Source organism: Parasteatoda tepidariorum, chromosome 1, assembly GCF_982258835.1.
Source record: "Parasteatoda tepidariorum strain Cologne lab strain chromosome 1, Ptep-v5.0, whole genome shotgun sequence".
NCBI lineage: Eukaryota > Metazoa > Arthropoda > Arachnida > Araneae > Theridiidae > Parasteatoda > Parasteatoda tepidariorum.
The window spans coordinates 104,584,001-104,610,682 of NC_141755.1; the positions used below are offsets into that span (position 1 = coordinate 104,584,001).

The 26,682-nt window shown below is 30.2% G+C and overlaps 1 protein-coding gene across 2 annotated transcripts; it reads right to left on the bottom strand.

The window, feature by feature from the left end:
* Positions 1-5,004: 5,004 nt before the first annotated feature.
* LOC107447479 (putative E3 ubiquitin-protein ligase RNF144A-A) lies at positions 5,005-26,208 on the bottom strand. 2 transcript variants are annotated; one of them, XM_087150091.1, is made up of 9 exons: positions 26,001-26,208; positions 19,836-20,415; positions 15,215-15,316; positions 14,946-15,006; positions 13,095-13,207; positions 10,981-11,072; positions 10,454-10,595; positions 9,526-9,615; positions 5,005-6,778 (listed from the first exon to the last, which is right to left on the bottom strand). In XM_087150091.1, exons 2-9 carry the CDS (start codon positions 20,385-20,387, stop codon positions 6,647-6,649), a joined length of 1,284 nt encoding a protein of 427 aa, XP_087006217.1. In that variant the 5' UTR covers positions 20,388-20,415; positions 26,001-26,208; the 3' UTR covers positions 5,005-6,646. The 2 variants fall into 2 exon arrangements, with proteins under 2 accessions (XP_087006217.1, XP_087006220.1); XM_087150094.1 differs by having other exon boundaries at positions 25,621-26,202.
* Between the last annotated feature and the right edge of the window lie 474 nt (positions 26,209-26,682).

Sequence of the window (26,682 nt, forward strand, 5' to 3'; positions counted from 1 at the left end):
TTATCGTCCAGAAAATATCCAGGAAAGGGACCGATATCCGACATGCAGTGTCATGGTGTGGGCCGGTATCATGATCAATGGCCGCACGCGCCTACATATGGTTGCTAATGGGACTGCGACGGGCCAACGATACATTGATGAAGTTCTACTTCCTCATGCTCGTCTTTTCCGTGGTGTTGTCGGTGATAAATTTGTTTTTATGGACAACAACGCAACATGTCATCGAACACTCGCTGTTTAGGATTGTCTAGACAGCGAGGATATTCAACACCCCGTATGGCCATCACGTTCTCCAGATCTAAACCCCATTGAAAATGTTTGGGATACTTTGGGGAGGCAACTTGCTGATCGAAACTATCCTCCGACAACCAAGAACACCCTCATCCGTGCACTGACTGAAGAATGGGATAAATTGCCTCAACAGCTGCTGGATAATGTTGTGCAAAGTATGATACGACGTGTAGAATGTTCCATCACACTCCACGGTGGACATATCCCGTACTGATACCTTTCCTCAAGTTGCCTGCTGACATTTAGACGCATTGTTCCATTTTTCCGTACGCAGTATCAAATGAACATTTTTTTTCTTTCAGATGTTTCATAGCTTTTGTACTTTCCAGAACAATGAATATTCTTTATTCTAATGTCTGAACAGAGTGGCAACTATATTTTATCCTACTAGGCCTCATGTCGCGCTTAATGTTATGCTACATTGCAATTTGTGATCCGTCCTTAGCAATTGTCCAGCAGTGTATATGTTTCTCAAGATAGCTGACAATTTTCCATATTCTTTGGACTCCATGTATGCATCTCAGTATGTATGTGCATTTATATATATATACACACACACATATTTATTTACAGTTGCACTCGTTTTTAACGAACATCTCAGGTTTAACGAGAAATGTTTCATAATCTTTTATCAAAATTGTCTGAAAAAAAGTATTTGTCCGTCTGTCTGTGAACATTTAATTATGTGGCAAAGCCTTTAAAAAGGGGGCTTCCCTGGCCGAGCGGTATCGCCGGTCCAAACGCTCTGTTAAGCGTGGAGGTAGCGGGTTCGAATCCCGCCGTAACCCTGGATGTATTCTTTGTGATGTCCTTCTCTTAATTGTTCTATCTGTATTTTCTACTTGACAATGACTTATAAGCCTATATTGAGCACACAAGTCAGCAAATGTATGTAATTTCAATTTCAACAATAAACCTTTAAAAAGGTACCTAGGTACTCTATTTACGTCACACTAGGGGTGCACAATGGGCTATTGGCAACGGCCCGGGAAACATCCCTGAGGATGATCTGAAGTCATGCCCACGGCAATTTTGATTATCTGCTTTGGTAGCCCGATGATCTGCGCACGAAGTCGAGCACTTTACTATAGAACAGTTTAACAAGGACCGATACCGTGCACCCTCATTCCCTACGCAGGTTGATCAAAGTGGTCACTAACCTCAGACAGTGATGCTTGACTTCGGTGTTCTACTGGGAATTGTGTCTTTACAATCAGTCCAATGCCGCGGAACCGCGTTTAAAAAGACTGTTGAGTACAATTTATTTTATCCTATTTCAACGACACCTTTTGCTGAGGAACACTGATCAGAATTCCAGCCGCGTTATTGTTAGTCGGAGATGATGCCTTCGATACTTTCGCACATATGTGTATTAGTTTAAAATGAGACAGTTTATAATCCTTGTTTGGGGTCCCGCAGTGGAGTGATAGTAACGACAGGGTTCCCCAGAAGAACACCGAAGTCAAGCATCACTGGCTGCGTTCAGTAAGCGGGTGGACGACCACTTTGATCAGTCTGAGTAGGGACCGAGGGTGTGAGGTATGGGTCCTCGTTAAACTGCTCTACCGTAAAGTGCACGACTTCGCGCGCAGGTCGTCGGACGACCAAAGTAGTGGAGCCATCCCAGACCGTCGCCAATAGCCCGTTGCGCAGTCTAGTGCGGCGTAAATAAAGTACTTACCTACCTTGTTTGCGTATATGGGTCATTCTCACGAAAACTGTCATTTTTCAGTTCATAAAATCCCGAAAAAGTAAAGTGAATATAAAGCTCTGAAACTTTTTATATTAATAGAAATATGTAATGGCATTATAAAGAAAGTATATATCCTATAAAATATACTTAATATTTAAATTAATTAATTTTTAAAATAATTAATTTATAATTAATTAATTTATAATAATTAATTAATTTAATAAATAAATTAATTAATTTAATAAATTTATTTATTTTTCAAATTAATTAATAAGTAAATTAATTATTTTCGCTATTTAAAAAGTGAGGGAATGACACTAATAGTGAGGGAATGATATTTTATTTTAATACATGTTTTTATCTAAGTTACATCTACCTAAAGTTTGAAAATGATAACATACTAAGTATATCTAATATTTATTATAATTTACTCTTATATATTTAATAGTTTTTACAGGTTCGGGAAATAAAATTGGCTGGCACGATAGAACAAAAAAAAATTTAATAATATACTTATCTTGAATCATTCCCTCACTTCAGCGTCATTCCCTCACTTTATACACTAGTGAGGGAATGACGAATTCAATAAAATTTAAAAATAACAGTTAGGCCTAATTAATTTCTGAAGTCAATCACATACAATTATATTCATACAAGAAAGCAACATATAATTATCCACTTTCTCGATGAAGTTGTATTTTATTTTACGCTAAAAAATGACATGAGGGAATGACAAATGTAAAAAATTTCACCTGGTTTGATTCATTCAAATTTATTCAACAGCAAGGCTTCTTTAAGTTGAAGATGGAAACATACTGCAATTTTGTTCTATGATGCTAGTTGTTAACTTCTGAAGTTTTTATTAAAATATTTTTATTCTAAGAATATGTCAGGTGATAAGAACATTGTTGTGAGGGAATGACGCGAAACACTGGGGACAAAGTTTAAAATAGTGCTGTGTTAATATTTTTATCAGAAATTAAATTTAAAATTGATTTTCTGAATTCTATATTTCAGTATTCTGAAGAAAAAAAAACACGAATTTGTAAAAATTTTTATTTTATTTCAGAAACAATTTTTTTCTTTTTTTAAATCAGCAGTGGGGACAAGTGAGGGAATGACATATTGGTATATTTTAATCACCTAAAATAAATAAAAAATTGATAATTTTATTTTTATTCTTTTGTTAGCTTGCATTCTGAATTTTTTTTTCTTCCGTAAGCTGTAAAACAAACATAAAATATACTGGGGACATGAAAATGACTGTTTTTGTGAGAATGACCCATATGAAGACACAATACACTCTTTTGTTCACAAAATTCATGGAAATGTTCCTCCTCTCGAATGAGGGGGCACTGCACTGATTGAGAATAGGCTGACCGGACTGCGTAGGGGTCACCAAACTCACCTTGCATCAGAAAGGTTCTAGGTTCGAATCCCAGACAAGGCATGGCTGTTCTTTTCTTTCCCTCTGAACTACTTCCCCTTATTGTGGAAGCAGTGTTGGTTCACTTCATATGGTGTCTCTGAAAGAGTGGCCAACATATCTGCCTTAATACATCTGAATCGAGGAAATGTCAACCCAGAAGGGCATTAAAAAATTACTGAGAATATATTTCAACAGTTGTTGCTTTCTTGTTCATACCTACACATATATTTCCACAAACAGACTTTTAAGTCAAATACTATTTTTATAATAATACCCATTTAGATCGTGCAGAAATTATAATTAAAAATCAGTTTTATTACACATTTTTTACGTATTATGAAAGGTATATTTATATTAATGCTGACATGTTAATGAAAGCATGTTTCTGTTGTAAGCTAACAAAAACTAATAAACATAAATTTGGAGTTATCTAAAGCATTAGAAAAATGATGGTCAATTTTGAATATCACATTTTAAATTATACTATTTGTTCAGTTAATCGTTTTTTTTTTTTTTTTTTTTTTTTGGTGAGCTGAACATCTAACTCATATTACAGTAAATCTAATAGTATAAGCACTGAAAAATGTCCTAATAAAAACATAAACCAATGAAGACGTTTAAAATGAAACAACCCATGCCAACAGTTGCAGAAGGCCTAGAAGCCTTTGAAATAATGAGAAACCTGTTGCACACAATTTACAGGAAAAGTTACAAACGTTGAAAATTTATTGTTTGCGCTAAGAATAAAATAGCGTTTTTGAACCACTTCAGTTTAATTTAAATAAATAAATAAATCATTTAATCCTAACTTCGCATCATAACTTTTTCTCAGGAAATGCATAATTTTTTTGATAAAAATTTTTTACACTTATATTTAATAACCTGAATAGCTGACCCAATTTTTCGGGTCTGAAAATACTAATACTTAACTCCTTAACCTTGTAATTTTGAACCCAATCCAGAAAACAAGGGAACTCCTGCATTGAGTATTGGGAGAAATTTGCCTTCGTGGAGCACTTTTTGATGGAGAGCAAAACTATGAAAATCTCCCACGGTTAACCTGAAGGCAAGGGGATTCTTATTTGTGATCCGTCTACCACTGAGGATATTTTACTTAAGCATTGTGGTTGGTGCAAGGTCGGTGATTGGATCATTCGGAATCGGATCAAGCGGAATTCATATCGATCGGCCATCTCTGGGATTCAAACCCGATCACTTCATTGGAGGGTGAACGTTCTATCCCCTGAGCCACCACGCCTCTTTTTATACTTATAGTAAATTATTAGTTTTTGAGTAAGTTACATCTTAATTTCTGATCATGCTTTTTCAAGTCATTATTTGCTATTTTATATTGATATGCTTCTGACGTTTCCTCACAATCTAGTTTCTGCTGTATAAATACACTATCCAATGAATTATATATATATATAATAAAAAACATTTGTTTACAAGAAAAAAGATGTGCCTTAAGAACAGTTTTGTGCTTAATTTGGCCCACGAATGGATCAATAATAAGATTGAGTATTATCACTTGTTAAACATTTGGCAGAGAAAGATAATTGATGAACAATATAAATAAAAAAATAACCTCTTTTTAAATATTTTTTTAGTTTATTTTTTTTATATGATACATCTTTAATATTTCCCCCGACTTGGGTTCATCCAATACTTTGTTCTTGTTACAAATGTGTTAGAATATAATATAACTGAATGTAAGTTGGTTGCTTGCAATGCCATGGTCTTTAATTTTTTCAGTAAGAAACCTACTACTTAAAAAAATTGAAAACCTTAAAAAAACTATTAGAAATCCAAAAAAAAAAAAAAAAAAAACACACACACACACACACACACACAAAAAATAAAGAAAAAATAATAAAATGACACAAGAAGAAAATAAACAAAGAACACATGATAAAACTTGCAAATTGCATAAAAAGAAGAAAAAAAGCCAGCAGATTTGAAAGAATAAATTTTCCGCCCTTACGGAATAATTACATCGTCACTTTCTGATGATAAGTCTGTACAAAAAATGGCTTCTCTTATTGTTTAAACACAATTATTTGACATAATAAATCACTAAATTTAATTATTAGAAAAGCACATAAAACTCCTCGATTTTATTTGGGAAAGAAAAAAATCCTAATGTAATGATAAAATATACAAATGCCAGGAAATATTTATAATAGGAAAAACTTCAGAGTATGAAGTTAAGATAGCGTCTATGCAATTAAACACAGGGTGCCCACGCAATCATGATTTATGGACAAACGCAGTTACAGTTGTAAAAGTGGTTATGGACACCACTCATGGAGAAACTGTGGAATGTGTGTTAAAGTCACAAAACAAAATCAGATATGGTACAAATGGGAATTATAAACTTGTAAAGAAGCACTGATTAAGCAAAAAACAATGTGGGGCATTCTAAACTTTTAAAAAATGTGTTTTCAAGCCAAAGCATTTATGTTTCATTCATAATGATGATGTTCTACAACTTTGTATTTAATTTTTACATTCCAACTTACATAATTTTCAAGATTGAAATGTTGACTTAACAGTTTCCCAGAAGGTGGTGTTTTCAAAAGTCATTTTGGAGTGCATAGTCAATTTTACTACACCTAGATACCACTTGATATGTATAGCTGTAGTTCCACACAAGTCAAGAAAGTGGTAACACATTTTTTGTGGGCACCCTATATTATTTTAGGAGTTACTAAAAAGTCAAAGTGGATCTTAAAAATCTCTTACTGTAGACCAGTGGTGGGCAACAATTTTTTTAAATGTGTCATTTTAAATTTTTTTAAATTTTTTTTACAAATCAGTTTGTTGTTGTGTCACATCATGAGATTATGCATTATTTTAGTAAATAAAATGGGATAATTGGATATTTTCGAAGTGGGTCACTAGGTGACCCACTGGTCTCAGGTTGCCAACCACTGCTTCAAACATATTGTAATTAAAAAAAAAACATTTATGAGATACACCATCCCTCAACAATTTTTATGAAATAAAAGAAATTAATCTTGATAAAAATGGCTGATACACAATTAATAAATTTACGTTTTTGATTTTATGAATGGCATCAAGAAACATTATATGATTGAGATAGCAATGCAGGTCAACTACACCTAATTAATAATTAATTCCAACAATTGTGTAGGTGCGTTGGACAGAATGATTCACCAATTGTTTATCACAGTTAAAAATATAATAAAAGAAATGACTAGTCAAGAAGTTCACAGTTTGGTTGCTTCATCATACAAAATCTTATTCTTGCACCTACAACACAGAAGACAAGGTGCTGCAATCAAAAGGAATGGCGAAGCCATGAGGAGGAGGAAACTAAATCCAGCAAAGATTCCAATCACCTACAAAATGGGTTTTGCTTTAATGAATATTTAAATAAAAAACAGAGATCTAATTTTGAATATTTTACGGATTTTTAGTAAGAAATTTAAAGATTAAATAACAAAATAAAACATCTGAGTACAATTTTAACATACTGTGATGAATTTGTATACATGTGTATAACGTTGTGAATGCTGGCCAGGTGGCCGAGCGGTCCGCGTGCCTGACTGTGAAGCCAAGGGTTGCGGGTTCGAATCCCGCTCAGGGCATGGATGTTTCTCTGTGTGTGTGTTCTCTATTGTGTGATGTGTGAATGTGGCCCATCCTCTAAACGGGCATGTGGCAGTGTGGCGTTGGTAATGTTGCTCGCCTCCGTGACTTAGGTTCACAGGTGCCTACTGGGTAACGTTAAATGAGTAACACCTCCGGCATCTTCCTAGGCGAAGAACGAAAGTTCAGTGCCTGTCGTTAAAAAAATAATAATAATAATAATTTTGCGAATACTCTTTTGTTATGCAGGGGTGATTGCATGCCCAACTCAAAAATCCTGAAAATTTCTTGAGGAATTAATTAATGACGCATTTCAAAAAATTAATATTTTTATAATTTGAATCATTGATATTTTCAAAACATGAAATTATAAATAAATAATATGCAGCATAATTAAAATGAATAGTTATGTATAAGTTTACTTTCATCTCTAATCACATTTATTATTCTACCAGAAAAAATATTTACAAATGAAAGAGATGCAAAGCATAAATTATCGTTCTAATCTTTTTAAATACAATATGCAAGACTTTTTATGAATAAATGTGATTGATGATTTCTTGAAACTTCTAGACCTTGGATTTCCAGAAACCTCTGGGTCGCGGTTAGCGAAAAAACCGGATTTTTTCGCAGCACAATCATCTCTGGTTATGAGGCTAAATATCTCAGACAGACTTTAAATAAATAATACGTAAGAAAATTTGCAAGAAATTTGCATAATTCTAACCTAATTAAGAGAGAAAATAACGCTTAATGCATTTCTAATAGAAGATTCGGTTTGGCGATATTTTTACTGACTTTCTTGGCGACAAAATTATAGTTCAGAAAAAATAGAGTTTTGAAGCATTGGACCAATATTTACGGAGTTATGGGAGAATCATCTAGGAAGTTCCGGGGCTTTGACACCAAGCCTATATAAACAGGAATGTGCCTCACAGTAGAATAGGAGAGAATATAGTCTGTTTATGACTGCAATAATTAATTTGAGGTTCTCTTTTGAAGTACCTGAGGTTTCAGAGCCTGTGATTTGTTGTGTACTTGCCACTTATTTGTACTGCAATTGAGTGCTGAAAATTGCAGTATTTGCTGGAAGATTTTACTAATAAATTTTTAGAGTCGTAAGGAATGGTTTATTCATCTCCAACCGACACGAACCCCTGTGCACGGTACAATATCTATTCAATTTGAGTATATTAAAGAGAGAATAGTGACAACATCTTAAGTGTAAATGATAACTACTTTAATTAAAATAGGAGATTTACAAAAAAACTTAATAATTTAGCAATTCAAATAGTAATTACATGCAGCAAAAACAAATATTGGCTTAACAAAGATGATGAACAAAATAGGTCTGCATCTGGACGATCCAAACATATCAATTGACTTTTAAACAATAATCTTCTACTTTTTCTAACCCTTTCTACTTCAAGTATAAAACACTACCTTTATTTACGGTTTTTAAATATTCAAGAAAGAGGTCACTACATCAGAAACAAATTTTTTCATGTAGTGATAGAAAGAATTGATGTGAAATAACAAAGTTTTGAATAATGAAAAATATGATAAATGTTAAACAGAGACTTTTTTCATGAATAAGACATTATGTATAGAGTGTTCGTCATTTCTCGTTAAAATTTCTTATTACACATAAAGTGAAAAGTCTGTTTTTACTAGAGGTTTAAGTAGTGAATTTTAAGATTTTTTAATGTAAAACAAAATATGAACAGTTTTTAAGAATTTAGAACAACAAAAACACAATAGAAAATAAAATATTGAAAGGACAATTATGTTGCATAACTAAAATAAAGCACAGCAGCTTCAGAAGAAAGTAATAATGAGTAAAGTTAAGAAAATATGGAACAAAAATTAAATAATCTAAATGAAAATGAAAAAAAAGTTATGTGAAATTTAAAAAAAGAAAATCATAATTTTGAAGAAAAGCTGATTTCTTTTAAATAAAAAAAAAAAATCCTCTCATTAGAATGAAATGTTAAGAATGTTTAAAGATTTTGAACTTGATTCATCAGTTCAGTCATAATGGTTTAAATAAAAAAAAGAAAAAGTGAAATTACCTGAAAATTTCTTATTATATTTAAAGTGAAAAGTCTGTATTTACTAGAGGTTTAAGTTGTGAGTTTTAAGTTTTTTAAATTTATAATTATAAGCAGTTTTTAAGAATTTAAAACAACAAAAACACAACATAAAAAAATATTGAAAATACTGTTATGTTGCATAACTGAAATAAAGCATAGCAGCTTCAGAATAATTATAATTAAAAAAATATGGAACAAAAATTAAATAATCTAAACAAAAATGAAAGAAAGTTTCATGAAATTTAAAAAAGAAAAAACAATTATAATTTTGAAGCAAAACCGATTTTCTTTTTTAAAAATAAAAAAATCTTCTCATTAGAATGAAATGTTAAGAATCTTGAAAGATTTTGAACTTGATTCATAAGAAATATAACGGTTGAAATAAAAAGAAAAGGTGAAGTTACCTGAGTTCGATGCCATATCATGGAGGCTCTAGAGTGTCCCAATTTATTTCTGCAGGGTCCTTTATCATAGTGGCGGAGGAGAAAATCATCCTGGAAAAAAATTTAGTACAATTTTCTTCAAGTGAAAGGTAAAGTAGCTAGATAAGCACTATTATACTACTAAATTTAGTATTGAAAGTCTTAGTCATAATGTTGAGAAATAATGTTTGTTAGTGCTATAAGTTCTAAAAATGAAACACATTTTGTATGAAAGAATAATTAATTAGAATAAACGACAAACAGAGCCTGATTTTAAAAAGAGAGGCAAATTTACTATAATAGGGATAAACATGACTGTAGTAAATTTAGTACTTAGTCTTAGTCATAATGTTGAGAAATAATGTTTGTTAGTACTATAAGTTCTAAAAATGTTGTACAATAATGTCTAAAAATGTTGTATTGGGAGAAATTTGATTTCGTGGAGGACTTTTTGATGGAATTAACCTGCATTTGTGCAACACAAATAGGAAAACAAGAAGACCTCTCATATTTAGCCTGACAGCAAGGGGACTCTAACCCATGATCACTGAGGATATTTCAAATCAGCACTATGATCGGTGCAAGCTGGATGCGGAATTCAAGCTGGATGGGATTTGAACCTGGTACACTTTATTAGAAGGCTCTATCCCCTGAGCCACCAGGGTAGAAAATTAATAAATTGTAGTATAAAATTTGCAAAGCTTCTAAATTGAACAGCTGATAACATGGGAAACTATTGGAAATTTCAAGCCAAATGCATTGATATTTATTACATTGACCTAACTTCATTATTAATTATAACCAGTAAATGTTACAGTATTCCCTTTAACCAACTTTCTTATATCTTATTATGAATAACCGGAGATTACCAATTAATTACATCGATCGTAACACATATATATATACTTACATCGAGGGAAGCAAGGCAATGCCAGCAGAAAACATGTTTGCATCTATAGCACATCATTTGAGCACATCCCTCGTCTTTCTCAATGGGAATTCTGCAGTTGGGACACTGTTTTATCCAATTCTCTTCATCACTCATGGACAAACTAAAAGATGAAATTTGAAAGTGCCTTTTCCATTACTATAGTGCATTTTAATTAAGCTAGAATTATGCAATACATGACACAATTATGCGACATTAAAAAGCAAAATAATATATTATAGGACTAATTAAAAGAAAACAAATTAATTTTAATTTCAATTGTATTTTAATTAAGCCAGAATTATGCTATACATGACACAATTATGCGACATTAATAAGCAAAATAATACATTATAGGACTAATTAAAAAAAAAACAAATTGATAACAATTATATAGGAAATTAACAGCAGTAAGTTTGAAATTTCAAATGATAGGATTTAAATGAATTCTTTAAAAATTATGTAAATAAAAATTACAAAAATAATTTTAAAAAAAAACAGTAACATACTCAGAATCTTCACTGGATGCTTTCTTTGCTTCTTCACAGCTGGCTCTGCCATGCCATCTTAATTTGCACAAAGAACAGAATTTTAACCTGCACTATAAAAATTCGACATTTTAGTTTCTTACATCAAAAGAAAGATATTATTAGTAACATAAGAACAATCTAACTGAATTCATAGCATTAAATACACAAAAGTAAAGCATTGCAATGTATTTTTATAAAATTTCCCTACCACCTTCTGTTTGCTGATATTTCCCTCTCAAAACTCCTCTCTCTGAAAACGAGATAATTCATTTCATCATATAAAATGCTTATTATGTTTTCGAAAAAAAAAAGAAACATAAGTAAAAAGTAAATTAATAGTTAAAATTTTCCCATTCTACCCTACAATCACTCTGGCTAACATTGATTTGAGCAAAATTTCTTTCATTGCTCTGCACAATCACATTTTCCCCACGATTATGTCAGATTATTTGGCTTTCAGGCATCGAGAATTGGACAGACAGCAATTGGTTTTTCTACCGAGTGTTGTTTTTTGGCATTCAGAATTATTCCAAAAACAATTTACAGCATTAGTTATTAATGAACTTTTCTAGTAAATGAACAACTCTCGCAAACAGACCCAAGAATATTCACCACTTAACCAAGGTTCACTGTCTGCGCTGATTTTCATACTAAAAAAGTTTTTCTCATCAAATATCATGTTTTTTAACCGATTCAATTACCAATTTTTTTTAAAAAAAGAAATGCAAAAAATCATCAGATTTTTTTTAATTTCATTAATAAATACAAGGAACTAAAATGAAACATAATACACAAGTTGAAATTTTAATTTTTTTCATGTGTAAAAAACATTTAATCCACCATCAGTTTACTATCCCAAATTATCTCGGGCAAATGAAAAAAAGTTAAATAATAGTCTTTGTATGTGTTCACATCTTCATCATCTAAAAAATCATCTGGATTACTTTCAGTTTTTTTTCCTACGTAAATTCATCAACCATCGTATATACAATTGCAGAAAACACGTCTGCAGTCCCACAAATAGCAAAACTCCCAAACAAATATTGACCAACTTCCAATCACAACAGACTATTATTATTTTTTGTTTTGCTTTCTGCCGAATAAAAACATTATAAAGAAAACGTATTGACGAATTCTGCTATGTCCGAGTTTACTCGGGATAATAAATATTTGCAATATATACACATACTCGAGTTAAATCGGGATAATCAGGGAAATCGTTCATAAAATTTGCCGGCTAAAAAATTTTATTTGGAATGACAAAAAATAGTAATTTATTAACATTTGTAATACTAACGCTCAGGCAGAGGAGCTCTTTTTATACGAAAATAATAACAACTAAGAAATTTCCATGAGCTTTTTTTTACACAAAAAAAATTCCAGACTTTACAGTCCCTGGCTAAATTATAAGACGCACTATAAGATTCTATATAAAATCTTAATTATCAGATGATACTGCACAGCTTTATTGTTTGCACTTGTTTAAGCACCTGTATCAATGGGTTAATATTATAATGCAATACGTTAAAAATAAATACAATTAAGAAGTATAGAAAAAATTTCCTGAATAAAAACCCATTACATGTATGTATAAATATAAAAAGTATTCGATACAAACTCGTGCAAAACATGTAATTATTAAAAAACTACAGTCCATCTAATAATTTGGTCTAATTATTATAATACCTGGTATAATAAATATTCTATATTTATATGATATATTGTCTTATTTATCCAATTGTCGAATTCATATTATATACCGTCCAATTTAACAAAGTGATACACAAACGTAAACGAGTGCAAACCGGTTTCTGTTCCATAAAAACAATATAGCTGTATAATATCACCTGATGATTAAGATTTTACATAGAATCTTATAGTGTGTCTAATAATTAGGCCAGGAACTGTAGATTTAAATACCTAAAGTTCATTTTTTAAAGAATTTTTATAGCTATTGTAAGAATTAGGATAAATTGTACATTTTTTTATTGTTCAGAAAGAAAACACCCTCCTAAGGGTAAATTAACTCCTATATATAATTGTTATTAAATAAAAAGGAAAGTAAGTAAAAGTAAATAATAAGGAATACTTACATTTGAACAGTGAACTGAAGCTCCAATGTTGGCATCCTTAGAAGGCTGGAATTCACACACGGTTTCACAACCAGGTGCTGGACACCAAACTCTACTGGGATCTAACTCAACATCTAAAAGGTATCACATTGTATATTTGAAGTAAGTTTTTCAACAATATCAGCAAATAAAATTTTTGAAAATAATTACTGTCTTATCTTAACTAACACTAAACATACCATAACCAGTCAAATGACCGTGTCAGAACTTCTGCATCAAAGATGCGCTTATCATCTTACCGTTTTTGCACGTTTGACTTCATGACTTTTTTTTAACAATTATATACAGTTAATATTAAATTTTTTATTGTAAAGTACAGAACCTGTTATCCGGAAATCAGAAAACCAAAAAACCGGAACGAAATTCGATAAATTTTCCCGCCATTTTTTTTTTTTTAAATTTTTTTTCCTCATACGATTTTAGGATTTTTCTTTTTTTTTTTTTAAAGATGTTTACCATCCCATCATTTTAGAAATAATCATTACTGTATTACTTCATCAGTTTTTCTTCTTTTTAAGATTATTTCCAAATATTTTTTTTTTTTAGTTGGGTTTAACAATAAAAAAAACGGCTTTTTGTAGCGATTCAGAAAACCGGAAAAATCAGTTATCCGGAATAGCGATGGTCACGGATAATCGGTTTCTACTGTATTTTGTTTGTTTCGAATAATACTTGTCTTACACCTATTCCTAACACAACTGGTCATTTTACCGGAAGAAAAATGTATTGCTTTATAAGGTAATCGGATCAGAAATGACGATGTAATGCGTGTTCAATGTATTCCATTTGATGAGTTGCACATCTCTGCAAAGACTGTTGCATAGTTGGTTCATTCAGAATAATTGTGAATTCAAATTTCAAGAAAGTACCTGAAGTTTTAGATTGCCATTTTTGTGTAAGAAAAAGTGACAAAACTAAATGTTTCGTTAAGAAGCTTACATTTTATTTGGATAGCTTTACTTCATTTCTAACTAACTGTTACTGTTTACCCAGAAAAATGTCGAAACAATCAAGACAGCACAAGCTCTTAGAACAAATAATATTAATGATAAGAATAATTATAAGAATTACAATTCTTATAATTACAAGAATAATAAGAATTATAGAAATAATAATAATTGGAAGAAATATGTTTTCGGAAAATGTACAATGGAAACACCCTGTATATGCAAAAAATGCGTTGAGCAATGAATTAAAAATTCTTATTCTTTTTGTTTGTAATACATAAAAATTCGAAAAATGCAATTTAGTTTAATTATAATAAAGTTTTTTTTAGTTTATTTCCTTCCTAACATCCATATTTCATACATTCAATCAAGAAACAAAGTCCGGTCATTTGACTGGCCATGGTAGAAATAGGTATACATTAAGTGTTGGTATGTTCAGTGTTAAAAAAAAGTAATAGGTGAAAAATATGTACAGTACAGAACCCGTTATCCGGAATTCAAAAAGCCGGAAAACCAAAAAACCGGAACGAAATTCGATAAATTTTCCCGCCATTTTAAAAATTCTTTTTTTTTTTCCTTATAAAATTTTAGGATTTTTCTTTCTTTTTTGAAAGATGTTTACCTTACAATCATTTTGGAAATAATCAGTAGTGTATTACTTGATTGTTTTTTCTTCTTTTTAAGATCATTGCCAAATATTTTTATTTTAGTTGGGTTTAACAATAAAAAAAAAAACGGCTTTTTGAAACGATTCAGAAAACCGGAAAAATCAGTTATCCGGAATAGCGATGATCCCGGATAATCGGTTCCCTACTGTATTAAATGAATAAAACATTTTTAATTATCAATCAACAAAAATACTTACCTAAATTTAACTTATATCGTTCAAATAAAGCCAATGCATCATTGCCAGCAATTTCTTTTATCTAATAAAAAAAAAAATTAAAGAATGAAAAATGAAACACAACAATAAAAGAAACAGAAATTTACAAAAAAAAAAATTATGAATAATGAAATTATCAGGCTTTTGACCATATGTAAAGAAGCTTTGATCCAGTTCAATTAAACTATTTTATGTATATGTATATACATATTAAAAAAAACCAAAAAGTGATAAAAAATAAGTTTACAAACCTCAGAAACTAAAATTTTCCCTGGCAGAGAACAATTAGCATCTGGACATGTGATTGGAATTTTTCCTTCTCTAATATTAATATTTAAATATTGGTAGAGGCACTGCAAATATACAATTAAAAACTATTTCATTCACACAATATTAAAATCATGCTACATACAGCAACAAATAATAAATAAACACAAGCGTTTTATTATATATAAACATATATATTTATAAATATTATTCTTAAAACAATTCATTAACTTTGCTTTTAAAAAAAGGGCGAAATGGTAATTTATTCCGTCTCTAAAATATAGCTCGTGACACTCTTGTTTAGAGGAGGAACATGTTATGCTACATTTAAGTGTTGTATTATATATATATACAGTGGTGGCCAAAAGTGTGGACACTTTTTGAAAGTTTCATGTTTTTCAATTTTGTGTGCTTGTAGAATATATTAATTTTCACTTAAATATAAACGTTTATATGTCAAATTGAAGGTAATTTAATGCAGAATTTAATAGTAAATACAGTATTACAATATCTGTATTACAAAAAAAGTTATGCAAATATAAGTAAGATCTCTCTTAGATTTGCATTTTTTTAAAGTGATACTTACACAATCAATACTTAGTAGGATAACCCTTATTTTTTAAGACAGCTTCACAGCGTCTTTTCATCGAGTGGACGAGTGTTTGGAGTTCATCTTTCGTAAACACATGGGGCCAAGAATCAATTATAGCTTCACTTAGTTGTCTTTTATTGGATGGACGTTTTTTTCTTACAAGAATTTTCAAACGTCGCCACAAATTTTCAATTGGATTGAGATCAGGGCTGTTTCCTGGCCATGGTAATATATCTATGCCTTTATTTTGAAAGCATGCTTTGCATACTTTTGCTGTGTGGCATGGAGCTGAATCCTGCTGAAAAATAAATGGTGCGCTGTTGGGGAAGAGATCTCTGATGGAAGGTATCAATTTTGGTTTCAGGACAGTTTCGATGTATTTTTTGGCACTCAGGATGCCAAATCAGGCCAAAAAAAATCCACCAGTGCTACTACCGATAGAAAAATTAAATGGATATGCCTTCAAGATAGAAAAATGTCATCAGAAGCCATTAGATGTGAAATGAATGCAGCTGGTATTGCAGTAAGTTCAAGAACAAAAAGAGGAAGGTTATCAGGATTTGGAGTACAAGCTAGAATTCAAAGGAAAAAACCATACTTAAATCAAAAGCAACGCGAAAAACGAGTTAAGTTGGCAAAAGAACACATTAAATGGTCAAAAAATCAATGGAAGCAAGTAATCTGGAGTGATGAGAGTAAAATATCGCTCTTTGGAAGAAATGGTAGAAAATTCGTGAGACGTAGAGTAGGTGAAGCGCTTCATCCTGATTGCATTGAAGCAACTGCAAAAAATCCAACAATTGTCATGATTTGGGCATGTATGTCTGCAGATGGTGTGGGCCGAATTCAAGTGATTGATGGCATCCTAATGCCAAAAAATACATCGAAACTGCCCTGAAACCAAAATTGATACCTTCAATCAGGGATCTCTTCTCCAACAACTCACCATTTATTTTCCAGCAGGATTCAGCTCCATGCCACACAGCAAAAGTATGCAAAGCATAGTTTCAAAATAAAGGCATAGATATATTACCATGGCCAGGAAACAGCCCATATCTCAATCCAATTGAAAATTTGTGGCGACGTTTGAAAATTCTTGTACGAAAAAAACGTTCATCCAATAAAAGACAACTTATTGAAGCTATAATTGATTCTTGGCACTATGTGATTACGAAAGATGAACTCCAAACACTCGTTCACTTGATGAAAATACGCTGTGAAGCTGTCTTAAGAAATAAGGGTTATCCTACTAAGTATTGATTGTGTAACTATCACTTTAAAAAAATGCAAATCTAAGATAGATCTGACTATTTGTTGCATAACTTCTTTTGTGATACAGATATTGTAATACTGTATTTATTATTAAATTCTATATTAAATTACCTTCAATTTGATATATAAACGTTTGTATTTAAGTGAAAATTAATATATTCTACAAGCACACTAAGTTGAAAAACATGAAACTTTCAAAAAGTGTCCACACTTTTGACCACCACTGTATATATATATATATATATATATATTGATTTTATCAATCACAATTGAATTTTTTAGTGGAAGAACATAGCATTTAGTAGAAAACAAAGGCATTTAAGTGAAATCGCAAAAATCAGATTTAGAATCACTTAAAAATTAACCTTTTACCAAAGAGCTATTTAAAGAATGACAAATTATTAGACCACATGATATAGCCATTTAGAGTTTTCACTCTATTGAAAAATGGATGAACCTTTCATAGATGAAGGTTGACATTGTCGATGTGATTCTCAGCCCATTGGTGACCCGGATGTGATGTGAACATGCCTATCTTGGCAGAAACACCCACTACAATTTGAACACTCCTACTTCGATGGATGGTCCACACTGAACAGTTGACTTGCTACTTATGACATCGACATTGTCCTCCTCACGCTATTGCCTCTCAGTCTTGATCTCTCACAACATTGGCCTGTATACACTCAACTGCTAATGGCAACACAATAACAACCACGACTGTGAACTTAAAAGAACGGTGATCTTAATACAGCTCTCCCGGCTTCTCACAAAAACAGCAATGAGCCAAATAGTGGTATTCGTTCATCGAATTCTATCAAAGATATAATTCTGGTGGGGGAGTACTGTAGTGTTTCCACCACTACAAAAATATAATTCACACTCATTAATATATAAGACATGTTAACTCAATTCCATGGTGGGGTACCTTTTAATAGATGAAGATTGACACTGTCAATAACTTCTCTCCCCACACTTTTCAATTTACAAAGACATAATAGTTGTCAATTTTCAATTAAATAAATTTTTCTGACCACATTGTCGTTCACAAAATTGTTGAGCAACCTTCACCTCTATTATATCCCTAGCCCACAATAGGTTACTAACTTTTTATAATTACCCAATGGTAATATTTTCTCTCTTGTGAAATAAAGTCTTTTTTTTTTAATCTGCCAAATTTTGTGTTTGTTAACAAAAAATAAATAAGTGGTCTTTTTCACTTTAAATCTTTTAGTCAAAAATATTAGTTTTGTAAGGGTTAGTAACTTATAAAAGAATGAGCATTCAACTAATTAAACTGTAAAATCTGCCAGAAAATATAAACTAAGAATTGATTGGATAAGACTTCTTTCAAAAGAATAGTAGAATAACTTGGGCCATCGAATGTATAAAAGAACACTAAAAAGAATATAAGACAAATTATATATGAATTTGCCTTATTATATATTTTTATTAATTATACTATATTAATTTGCAACCTACATGATTGAAAGTGTTTAAATTTATATCGTATCTACAGAATATGATTATTTTAGTAAATATTTACATTAACTCCATGTGATCAGATAATAATGCAATAATAGAAATAATAATGCACTTAGGAAGAACAGAAAGAAAAAGACTTTAAAAAACAATTTATGTGATAACATTTTTTAAAACAGTTTACAAAAATTCAACTGAAATTTTAAATTTTGTAGAAAATAAAAGATATTAGGATAAGTCATTTACAATTATAGCATTTAAGTAGTTGAAAAAAAAGTTCTCTAACTTTACCATATTATAAATTCTTTAATATTGTACAAGTATCTGCGACAAAATAATCACCAAGTTTTAGTGACTTTCAAGTGACCTGCAAAAAGCTACCAGAAGCGGACCCAACTCATAGCTACACCTGGGAAACCTGATCATACTTTCTGCGCCTTGGCGCCCCGTGGCAGAATCACAGCGACAAGGCGACATTGTTGCAAAAGGTTACTAAGTTCTCGCAGAATGCATTTAGATAATGACTTTTTGAGAAGCTCAATGTAAGCCGATAATATCGTAAATCAATGTAATGTTTCGATTGTATTTTCGGCAGTTATTGATATTGATTGTAACGTGGACTTTAAATATCTTGATATATGTGAAATAATATCGAAAATTCAAACCGCACATATGCATTGAACATCATGCATATGAGTATTTACTTTTTAAGTCAATAATTCTATCAAATTTTTGGCAGTTACTGTTAATGATTTCCCTATAGTTTTTAAATCCGATATTACAACAACCTAATTTCGAAACGAGACACACAGTTGAGGAGTTCGATTAGCATGATTTTGTCGCCGATCTTTTTTCGGCAATTACTACTACGCATTTCATTATTTTTAATTATTTCATTTATTGTGATGATTATTTACAAATTGCGAAGGAAACAATTCATGCTTCTCCCCCAGACAAAATGCGAGATTATCACCCATAATATTACAATAAAAAATTATTACATGTTCAATTAAAAAAATAATATATAGTTTCTTTGGTTTGCAAACAGAGTGCTTTTGTTATTTCAAATTAGTAACATTCATGTTTGTTATGATTAAAAGTATCCTGCAGAAAGATATTAGTGCTAGAGAGTTTTGTCGTAGAAAGCTAGAAAAAATTTTGACACAGAATCTTGGTGATTTTAGTTGGCGAGAACAGATACCAACATGGAAACATCATAAGAAATTATAAAAAAATTTTAAAATTTCATTCACACTTACAACTATACAAAATGCACAGCTGCACTCTTGCAATGTATACATGCTATTGATGGGTATGTTCACCAAACACAATTTGCATAAAATAGTTTTTGAATCACAAGATAAGTCTTCAGGACTTATAAACTTTTCTGTATCAGCTGTGGACAGTCCATTGTGAGATTTGCAGAGATTATATAAACTTTGGCAGGGATGAACCACAACACCTAAAGTGTTCCTAAGACCAGAATGTGTTGCGTGAAAATTTTGATTGATGGGACTCAAGCTGTGCACATCATTGCAACTGAAAGAGGATCGAAAGGGAAGCATCCGGCGACAGAACTGCGGCTGTGCCGTACTTTTTCCCGGCAGCAATTTCCATAATAAGTACTTTGGATAACGATCGATCGGTTCTAGACTCGTATCGCACGATTTGGAGAGGGGCACTGTAGCCTGAAGAGCTGCTTCTTTTGAAGATTGAGAACTGTTCTTACTTTTGTGGAAGAACCAACGAAATGAAAATATCTTAGATTTACTTTCATGCTTCGTAGACTTCATTTCATTTGGAGGAGGCATGGCAACATTTATATGTAAAAATATAATCCTATAATGAAAGGAAAATATCACTCATTAGAAACCTTTTAAAAAACAAGTAACAGATTCAATTGATTTAAATCAAATGATTATTGTTATTGCATTGTTATGGTTTATTTTTAATAATATTTTAAAAATAATTATGTTTATAAAATTTAATTGATTGTAAACTAAAGTTGTCAATGCATTTTTTTAAAAAATTTAAATTAATTATGTAGAATTTTTACTTTTTATTAAAAAAAAAATCAAAAAATATTACTAAGCTTGGATTAAGAGCTAAATATATGTATATATGTATCAGGGTTGGCAGGGTGGAAAAAACCATGGTAAATACCGGTAAAAACCGTCCTGGCAAAAACAGGTTTTTGCCAAGCAAATTGGCAAAAAGTGGCAAAAACCTATATTTTCCAAGATGAGAGGACAAAAACACATTTTTGATACAAAATTACTCCTAAAATTGAAATATATACTAAAAAATATAAGTAATTACAAAAAAATTAACAAAATTATTATTCCATAATTAAATTATAATGTAATAATATATCATTTTAGTAGTTTAAAACATTATTGATTGGAAAATTTGTGATTATTCTCTTTTTTCCAGTGAAATGAACTTATTTTAAATTAATAAAACTATAATTTAAAGCATAAAATATCTATCAACATGTGTAATTAATTGTACAAATAATATTTTTTTATAATAAATAATAATAATATTATACAAATAATATTTATTTATTTATAAAAAAACATTTAATAAGGATTCTAAAATGAAAAGAGGTCAAAAACTTCCAATCTTTTAAAAATTATTACCCTTATATTAATTATTAATATGTTAAAAATAATTTTTTCCTGTAATGTATCCAAATTATTATTCCTTATGATTGATTTAAATTTGTTTCAAGTATTTTGTAATAATATTTAATCAGCAATTTAGATAATTTGGTTTTTGCCGGTTTTTACCAGTTTTTGCCGGTTTTTACCAGGTTTTTGCCACTGTCCGGGCAAAAACTCCAACCCTGATATGTATATATATCAGGGGTTTGTCTAGGTTTTTCTGAAAGGTACCTATTTTGTGAAAATTTTGACATAATTTGTGAAAAATTATATTAAAAAGTCAACACAAAAACATGGTAAAAATATAGATTTATTGTTTTTAAGGGATACAAAAATAAAATTTTAATAAAAAGTATTTTGTGAAACTGCCGTTTTTCCTAAAGTTGAATTTGTGAAACTACCGTCTTACCTAAAATTGAATTTGTGAAGGTACCGCTAAACGGTAGTAAATTCGACCTGGACAGACCCCTGTATATATATATATATATATATATATATATATATATATATATATATATATATATATATATATATATATATATATATATATATATAAATATATATATATATAATCCTATAATGAATAATAACAAATTAATAAAAAGATAATAGAAACTTTCACTTTAAAAGGACAATTAACAGGGTTTGTGAATTAAAGCAGCTTGATTTAAATAAACTGTTTCTTATATTTATTTATTATTTTTTTAAAATTTAAAAATAACTTTTTTAAAAATCATTTGAAAGATGTTTCCTTTCCTTCTGATACTAAAAAAGTTTCAAACTTAAAAGAATGAACAAAGTGATAATCAGTTAAGCTAATTGTTCACCATTCTCTGCGTGATTAAAAATAAAGCACTTCATATTATGTAATGTTCAACTTTCATATAAATATTTGTTCAACTGGTTTGTTTCTGTACCTGTAGTCATTACTAAAATAAAACATAAAATCAGGCTTAAATATTTTCAATGATCTATCTCTATATAGGTAAATTCTTCCTAAATTCCTATTCAATCTTAAAAGATAAGATCCAAAGATATTACTAATTTATCACAATAATATTTGTTTCTTGTCAGTAATAAAATTATGACTCAAAAATAATTCAGTTAAAAGATAAAAAAAACTATAAATATATTAACATAGATTTAGCTTCCAGTGGCGTAGCGAGGGGGGAGCAAGGGGGGGGGGCATCATGCCCCGGGCGCTACTCACAGAGGGGCGCCAAATGGTCAGCAAAACAAAAAAAATTGTTGGATAATTTTTTATTTTTATTATAATTTATTTCTGGAAAATATATTTTAAATTTAGTGCCAGTGAAATATAATAAATGTTAATTCGTAAATAAAAAGGAACACTATCAAACTGTAATAATGTATTCATAATAGAAATGATGCGTCTTTTCTAATGTCAGGGCTGACTCGACCTGTGTCTGTCAGCACTTCTTTATGGCATCTGCGCTGTGTGGTTACATATATTATCTCCAAATATTTGCAGTGTACAAGGTACAAACATCAGTGTACAAAGTGTTTGTATGTTTGTACAGTGTACAAACATTCTTTCCTTCAGAACACTATTTATTTTTATTTCTATAAACGCAAAGTAGCTTACGATCAACTTTATCGTTAAAGTATGATCAACTTTAATGATGTTATTGATAAATTTGCTTCATCAAAAGCAGAAAATTTATACATAGTAATTAGTTTTATTAATGTATTATAATCATATTATTAAATATATGTATTTCCTTAGAGATAATAAATATTTACTTTTTTATTGTTTTAAAACTGCGTATTTTTAAAATATTTCTTTATAAATATGTAAAATAAATAATAGGTATCTTTTGAACTAATTCTAGATGATCATATACATTTCAAAATCTAGTCTTGTTTTCTCAACTAGATTTTTTGTCTCAAATTTAATGCCTAGCTTGAGCCTATGACTTTATTTATTTATTACTTTGCGAGTATATTTTACTTATATTAGATGGTTTTCGAATGGGGGGGGGGGCGCTAAAAAGGTATTGTGCCCCGGGCGCGAGTTAAGCTCTCTACGGCACTGTTAGCTTCCGATATTATTGAAGTTATTCTAATTATTTTGCTGGGATACTATTCCAACTTCATCAGGACACTCATTTTTTTTAAAAACATTTTTGTTTAACTATAGGTTTCTATAGAAAATTAAATATTTATTGCCAAAAAGATTATTTTACAATAATAGGAAAACTTTTATTTTTGCTTTTAAACCTTAAACAGTTATTTTGTGTTAAATATTAAAAAAAATTGCATTTTATTAGTTACGAATTAATGTTCAAGCAAAGAAAAACTCCTAATCAAAACTAGTTTTATGGTCTGAGATACCTAGGAGCAGTTTAAATCTCATTATTATAACTTAATTTTATTTTTTAATTTAATTTGATGAAATTCGGTGTTCGTAGTAATCACACTTCACATCCCTTCTATTTCCTCTGGCAATCAGACGGGTTATAACATTTTCAGTTCAACCCTCCAGAGTAGTAAATTAGTAATTTAGTATATTTCCATTGTTTGTATTTTTCTCATTTAAATATTAATCACATTCACTAATGTTACCTCATTTTTCCTAAGAATTCTAAAAATATTCAAAAGGGGGGCCATTGCAAAATACCTTGCATAAGTATATTTTTATATTCTTCTTTGTTTACTAAATGAAACAAAATTTAAAAAATACTTTCATATTAATTCGTATTTTCTAGTTATTTTTTCCCCCTTACAATAGAATAACAAGCTATTCCAACTATTAGAGGAGTTTCTATTATTTATGGAAAGGAAAAATTGCAACACTTTATGTATATAATAATTGTTTTCATTTTTTTTAAGTAATTAGTTTCGTAAAGTACTTCGATCATATTACACAATTTACAATTTAAAGAATTATAAATAATATAGAAACATATAGCACTCAAATTAAACACCCAAAACGGAAATCTAGCTACCGGAAAATCGTATCGGAGGTCGATGTGCTCCAGCTTTACTAGACTCTTGATCATTTTTTTTACTTGGTCGACTTTTGACCGTTGAATTTTAAACCTTCGAATTTTACCCTTTACTACAAAATGGTCGGAGTATCAGTAGTAAATTTTTAGCTCACAAATTAGCAGGTTATATATATATATATATTTGAAAGAAAAAAAAAAGAAATGATATAATATTGCTATCTTGTGAGATCTTTACATCATTGTCTAAATTTCATTTAGTGTAACTCAATCTATTCAGAAACTAATTTTCTATATTTCTAAAATATATTTAAAAGAATAAATTAAAAAATGGAATAAAATATGAAAATATAAAATTCCAAATATAGAGTAAAAACAAGAAAGAAATATGTTAAATATCCAAATTTTACATGAAAGGAATGAATTAAATAAGATTATAATTCTCATAATAAATTTAAAACTTATAAATAAATATAAACAGCTTAAAATTCTCGCCACATAACTTCTTCAAAGCGCAAGCGCTTTCCAAACGAAATGAAAATAGATACATGTATTTCAGAAATAAGAAGATCGTCTAACAAAAAATAATAATGATAAAAAGTTTAGACAAATAGTTTAGTAAACAGAAAAAGTGAGGTTTTTTGTGAGGTTACTTTTAAAAGATAACTATTATTCTGAAGAAGAAAAGTCGATTCAAAGTATAACAAGTCCACCGTAGACTAAACTTCTTAAAAGCTGAATCAAAGAGTTTTTGGTTCACAACTTTTCTGGGGATATTTCCGTATCGTGATCTGTCTTGTCAACTACAATCGCCAAGGTGCCAAATCGATTATAAAATTGCAAATTTTAAAAAAAAAACAAAACATGTAGATGTTTCCCCAGGGGTGGTTACAAGTTATATGTTTCGAGTTGGTCCCTTTCTGCGATGTTTTTTTTTTTAGTTTCTCGCGGGCCAAGGAAGGCTTGGAAGTTTCCATGACTAGGTGATTATTCTGCCACAGATCAGGATACAGAAATCTTCCCACTTTTCTCCAGGCAACAACGACTGGGGCATCAAATTTACCACTTCAATCGAACCGCCCATCTCAATATGCCATGATACATATATAATCAGAGTTTTTCATAAATAGTTTTTTTTTCCAACAAAAGTTATTTTCATTTTCGATTTGCTTTTTAATTAATAACATCAAACCAATCTGATCAGATAGTTAATCGTTAGATGTCATTGTAACAAATAATAACATATAAAAATAAATTTAAGTTAGACAGTTAATACTGTGAAAAAATTGATAAAAACTATTAACTACTTACTGATTTACGAAGAAAATGGATTATTTTGAAATATAACCACACAGTAAAAAATTAAACCAGAAATGTTTTTCATGTATTGTTTAAACAAATATACTTACTGAAAAAAAAAAATCACTTAGTCAAAAATAGAACAATCACATATTTTTCAATTCTGTATGTAAACACATCTTATCAACAATAGAATAGAATGAATTTAGAACTATATCAAATAATGAGCTGGATAAGAACAATTTTTACGAGTAAATGATCAAACTCGTAACTCAATATTTATAGCTTTTCGGATTCACTGTATGTTTAACACTATTCTTTAAACATATTTTAAACCAGGGAGTTTAGAAAGACTTTAAAAAATTCTATCCTAAACAATGTAAAAATAGTTTCTTAAGTATCAATGTAAAACCCAACCATCGTTTTTGAATATCAGATGAGAAAGAAATAGACTTCGCAGCAGGAGAAAAAGGAGGAGAAAAATACTAACGCAGTCAGAGATTATTCCTATTAATAAACAATCTTTCATCGTATTCAACGTAATATAAATAATACAAATTTTGAGTTATATTTCCCCACAAATATCCAGATACTACCGATCTATTTATAAGCTAAAATAAATATAAAAAAAAAAGAAAAGAAAATATAAACAAGCAGACAGCTTCGAGAACCGCGGGTATCGGTTTTTCATCAAGGTCAAACAACACTTAACTTAACAACGTACTTTCTTACGAACCGTTTTCGCTGTATAGAATCAACGCACCTCGGAGTTCTGGGTCTACTCAGCTGGCGATCTTTTTAGTAAATACTCCTACCTGATTGGCTGTTAGCATCATCGATTTCATCGTTATTAATCATTGCTTCTGCTGGTTTATAACATTTGTCTTTCCCTTGGCCAAAGGATCTTATCCCATCATTAGATTATGAGTAATTCAGGATTGTCCATTTTTCTTTATTTTGCACACTGTTCATCTCTCTTGATATATAAATAAAAGTCAAAGTCCATACGTGTGCTATTAACTTGAGAACGGGAACACCAATTTGGATCATGTATTTTGTACAATATGAAAATTTTCGTGCAGTGGTTTGTAAGCAACAAAAACTTTTTAACAATCACCATCTGCTTGGGCGTAATATCAAAAATAATTTAAGGCTTAGAAAAATTTTGACAG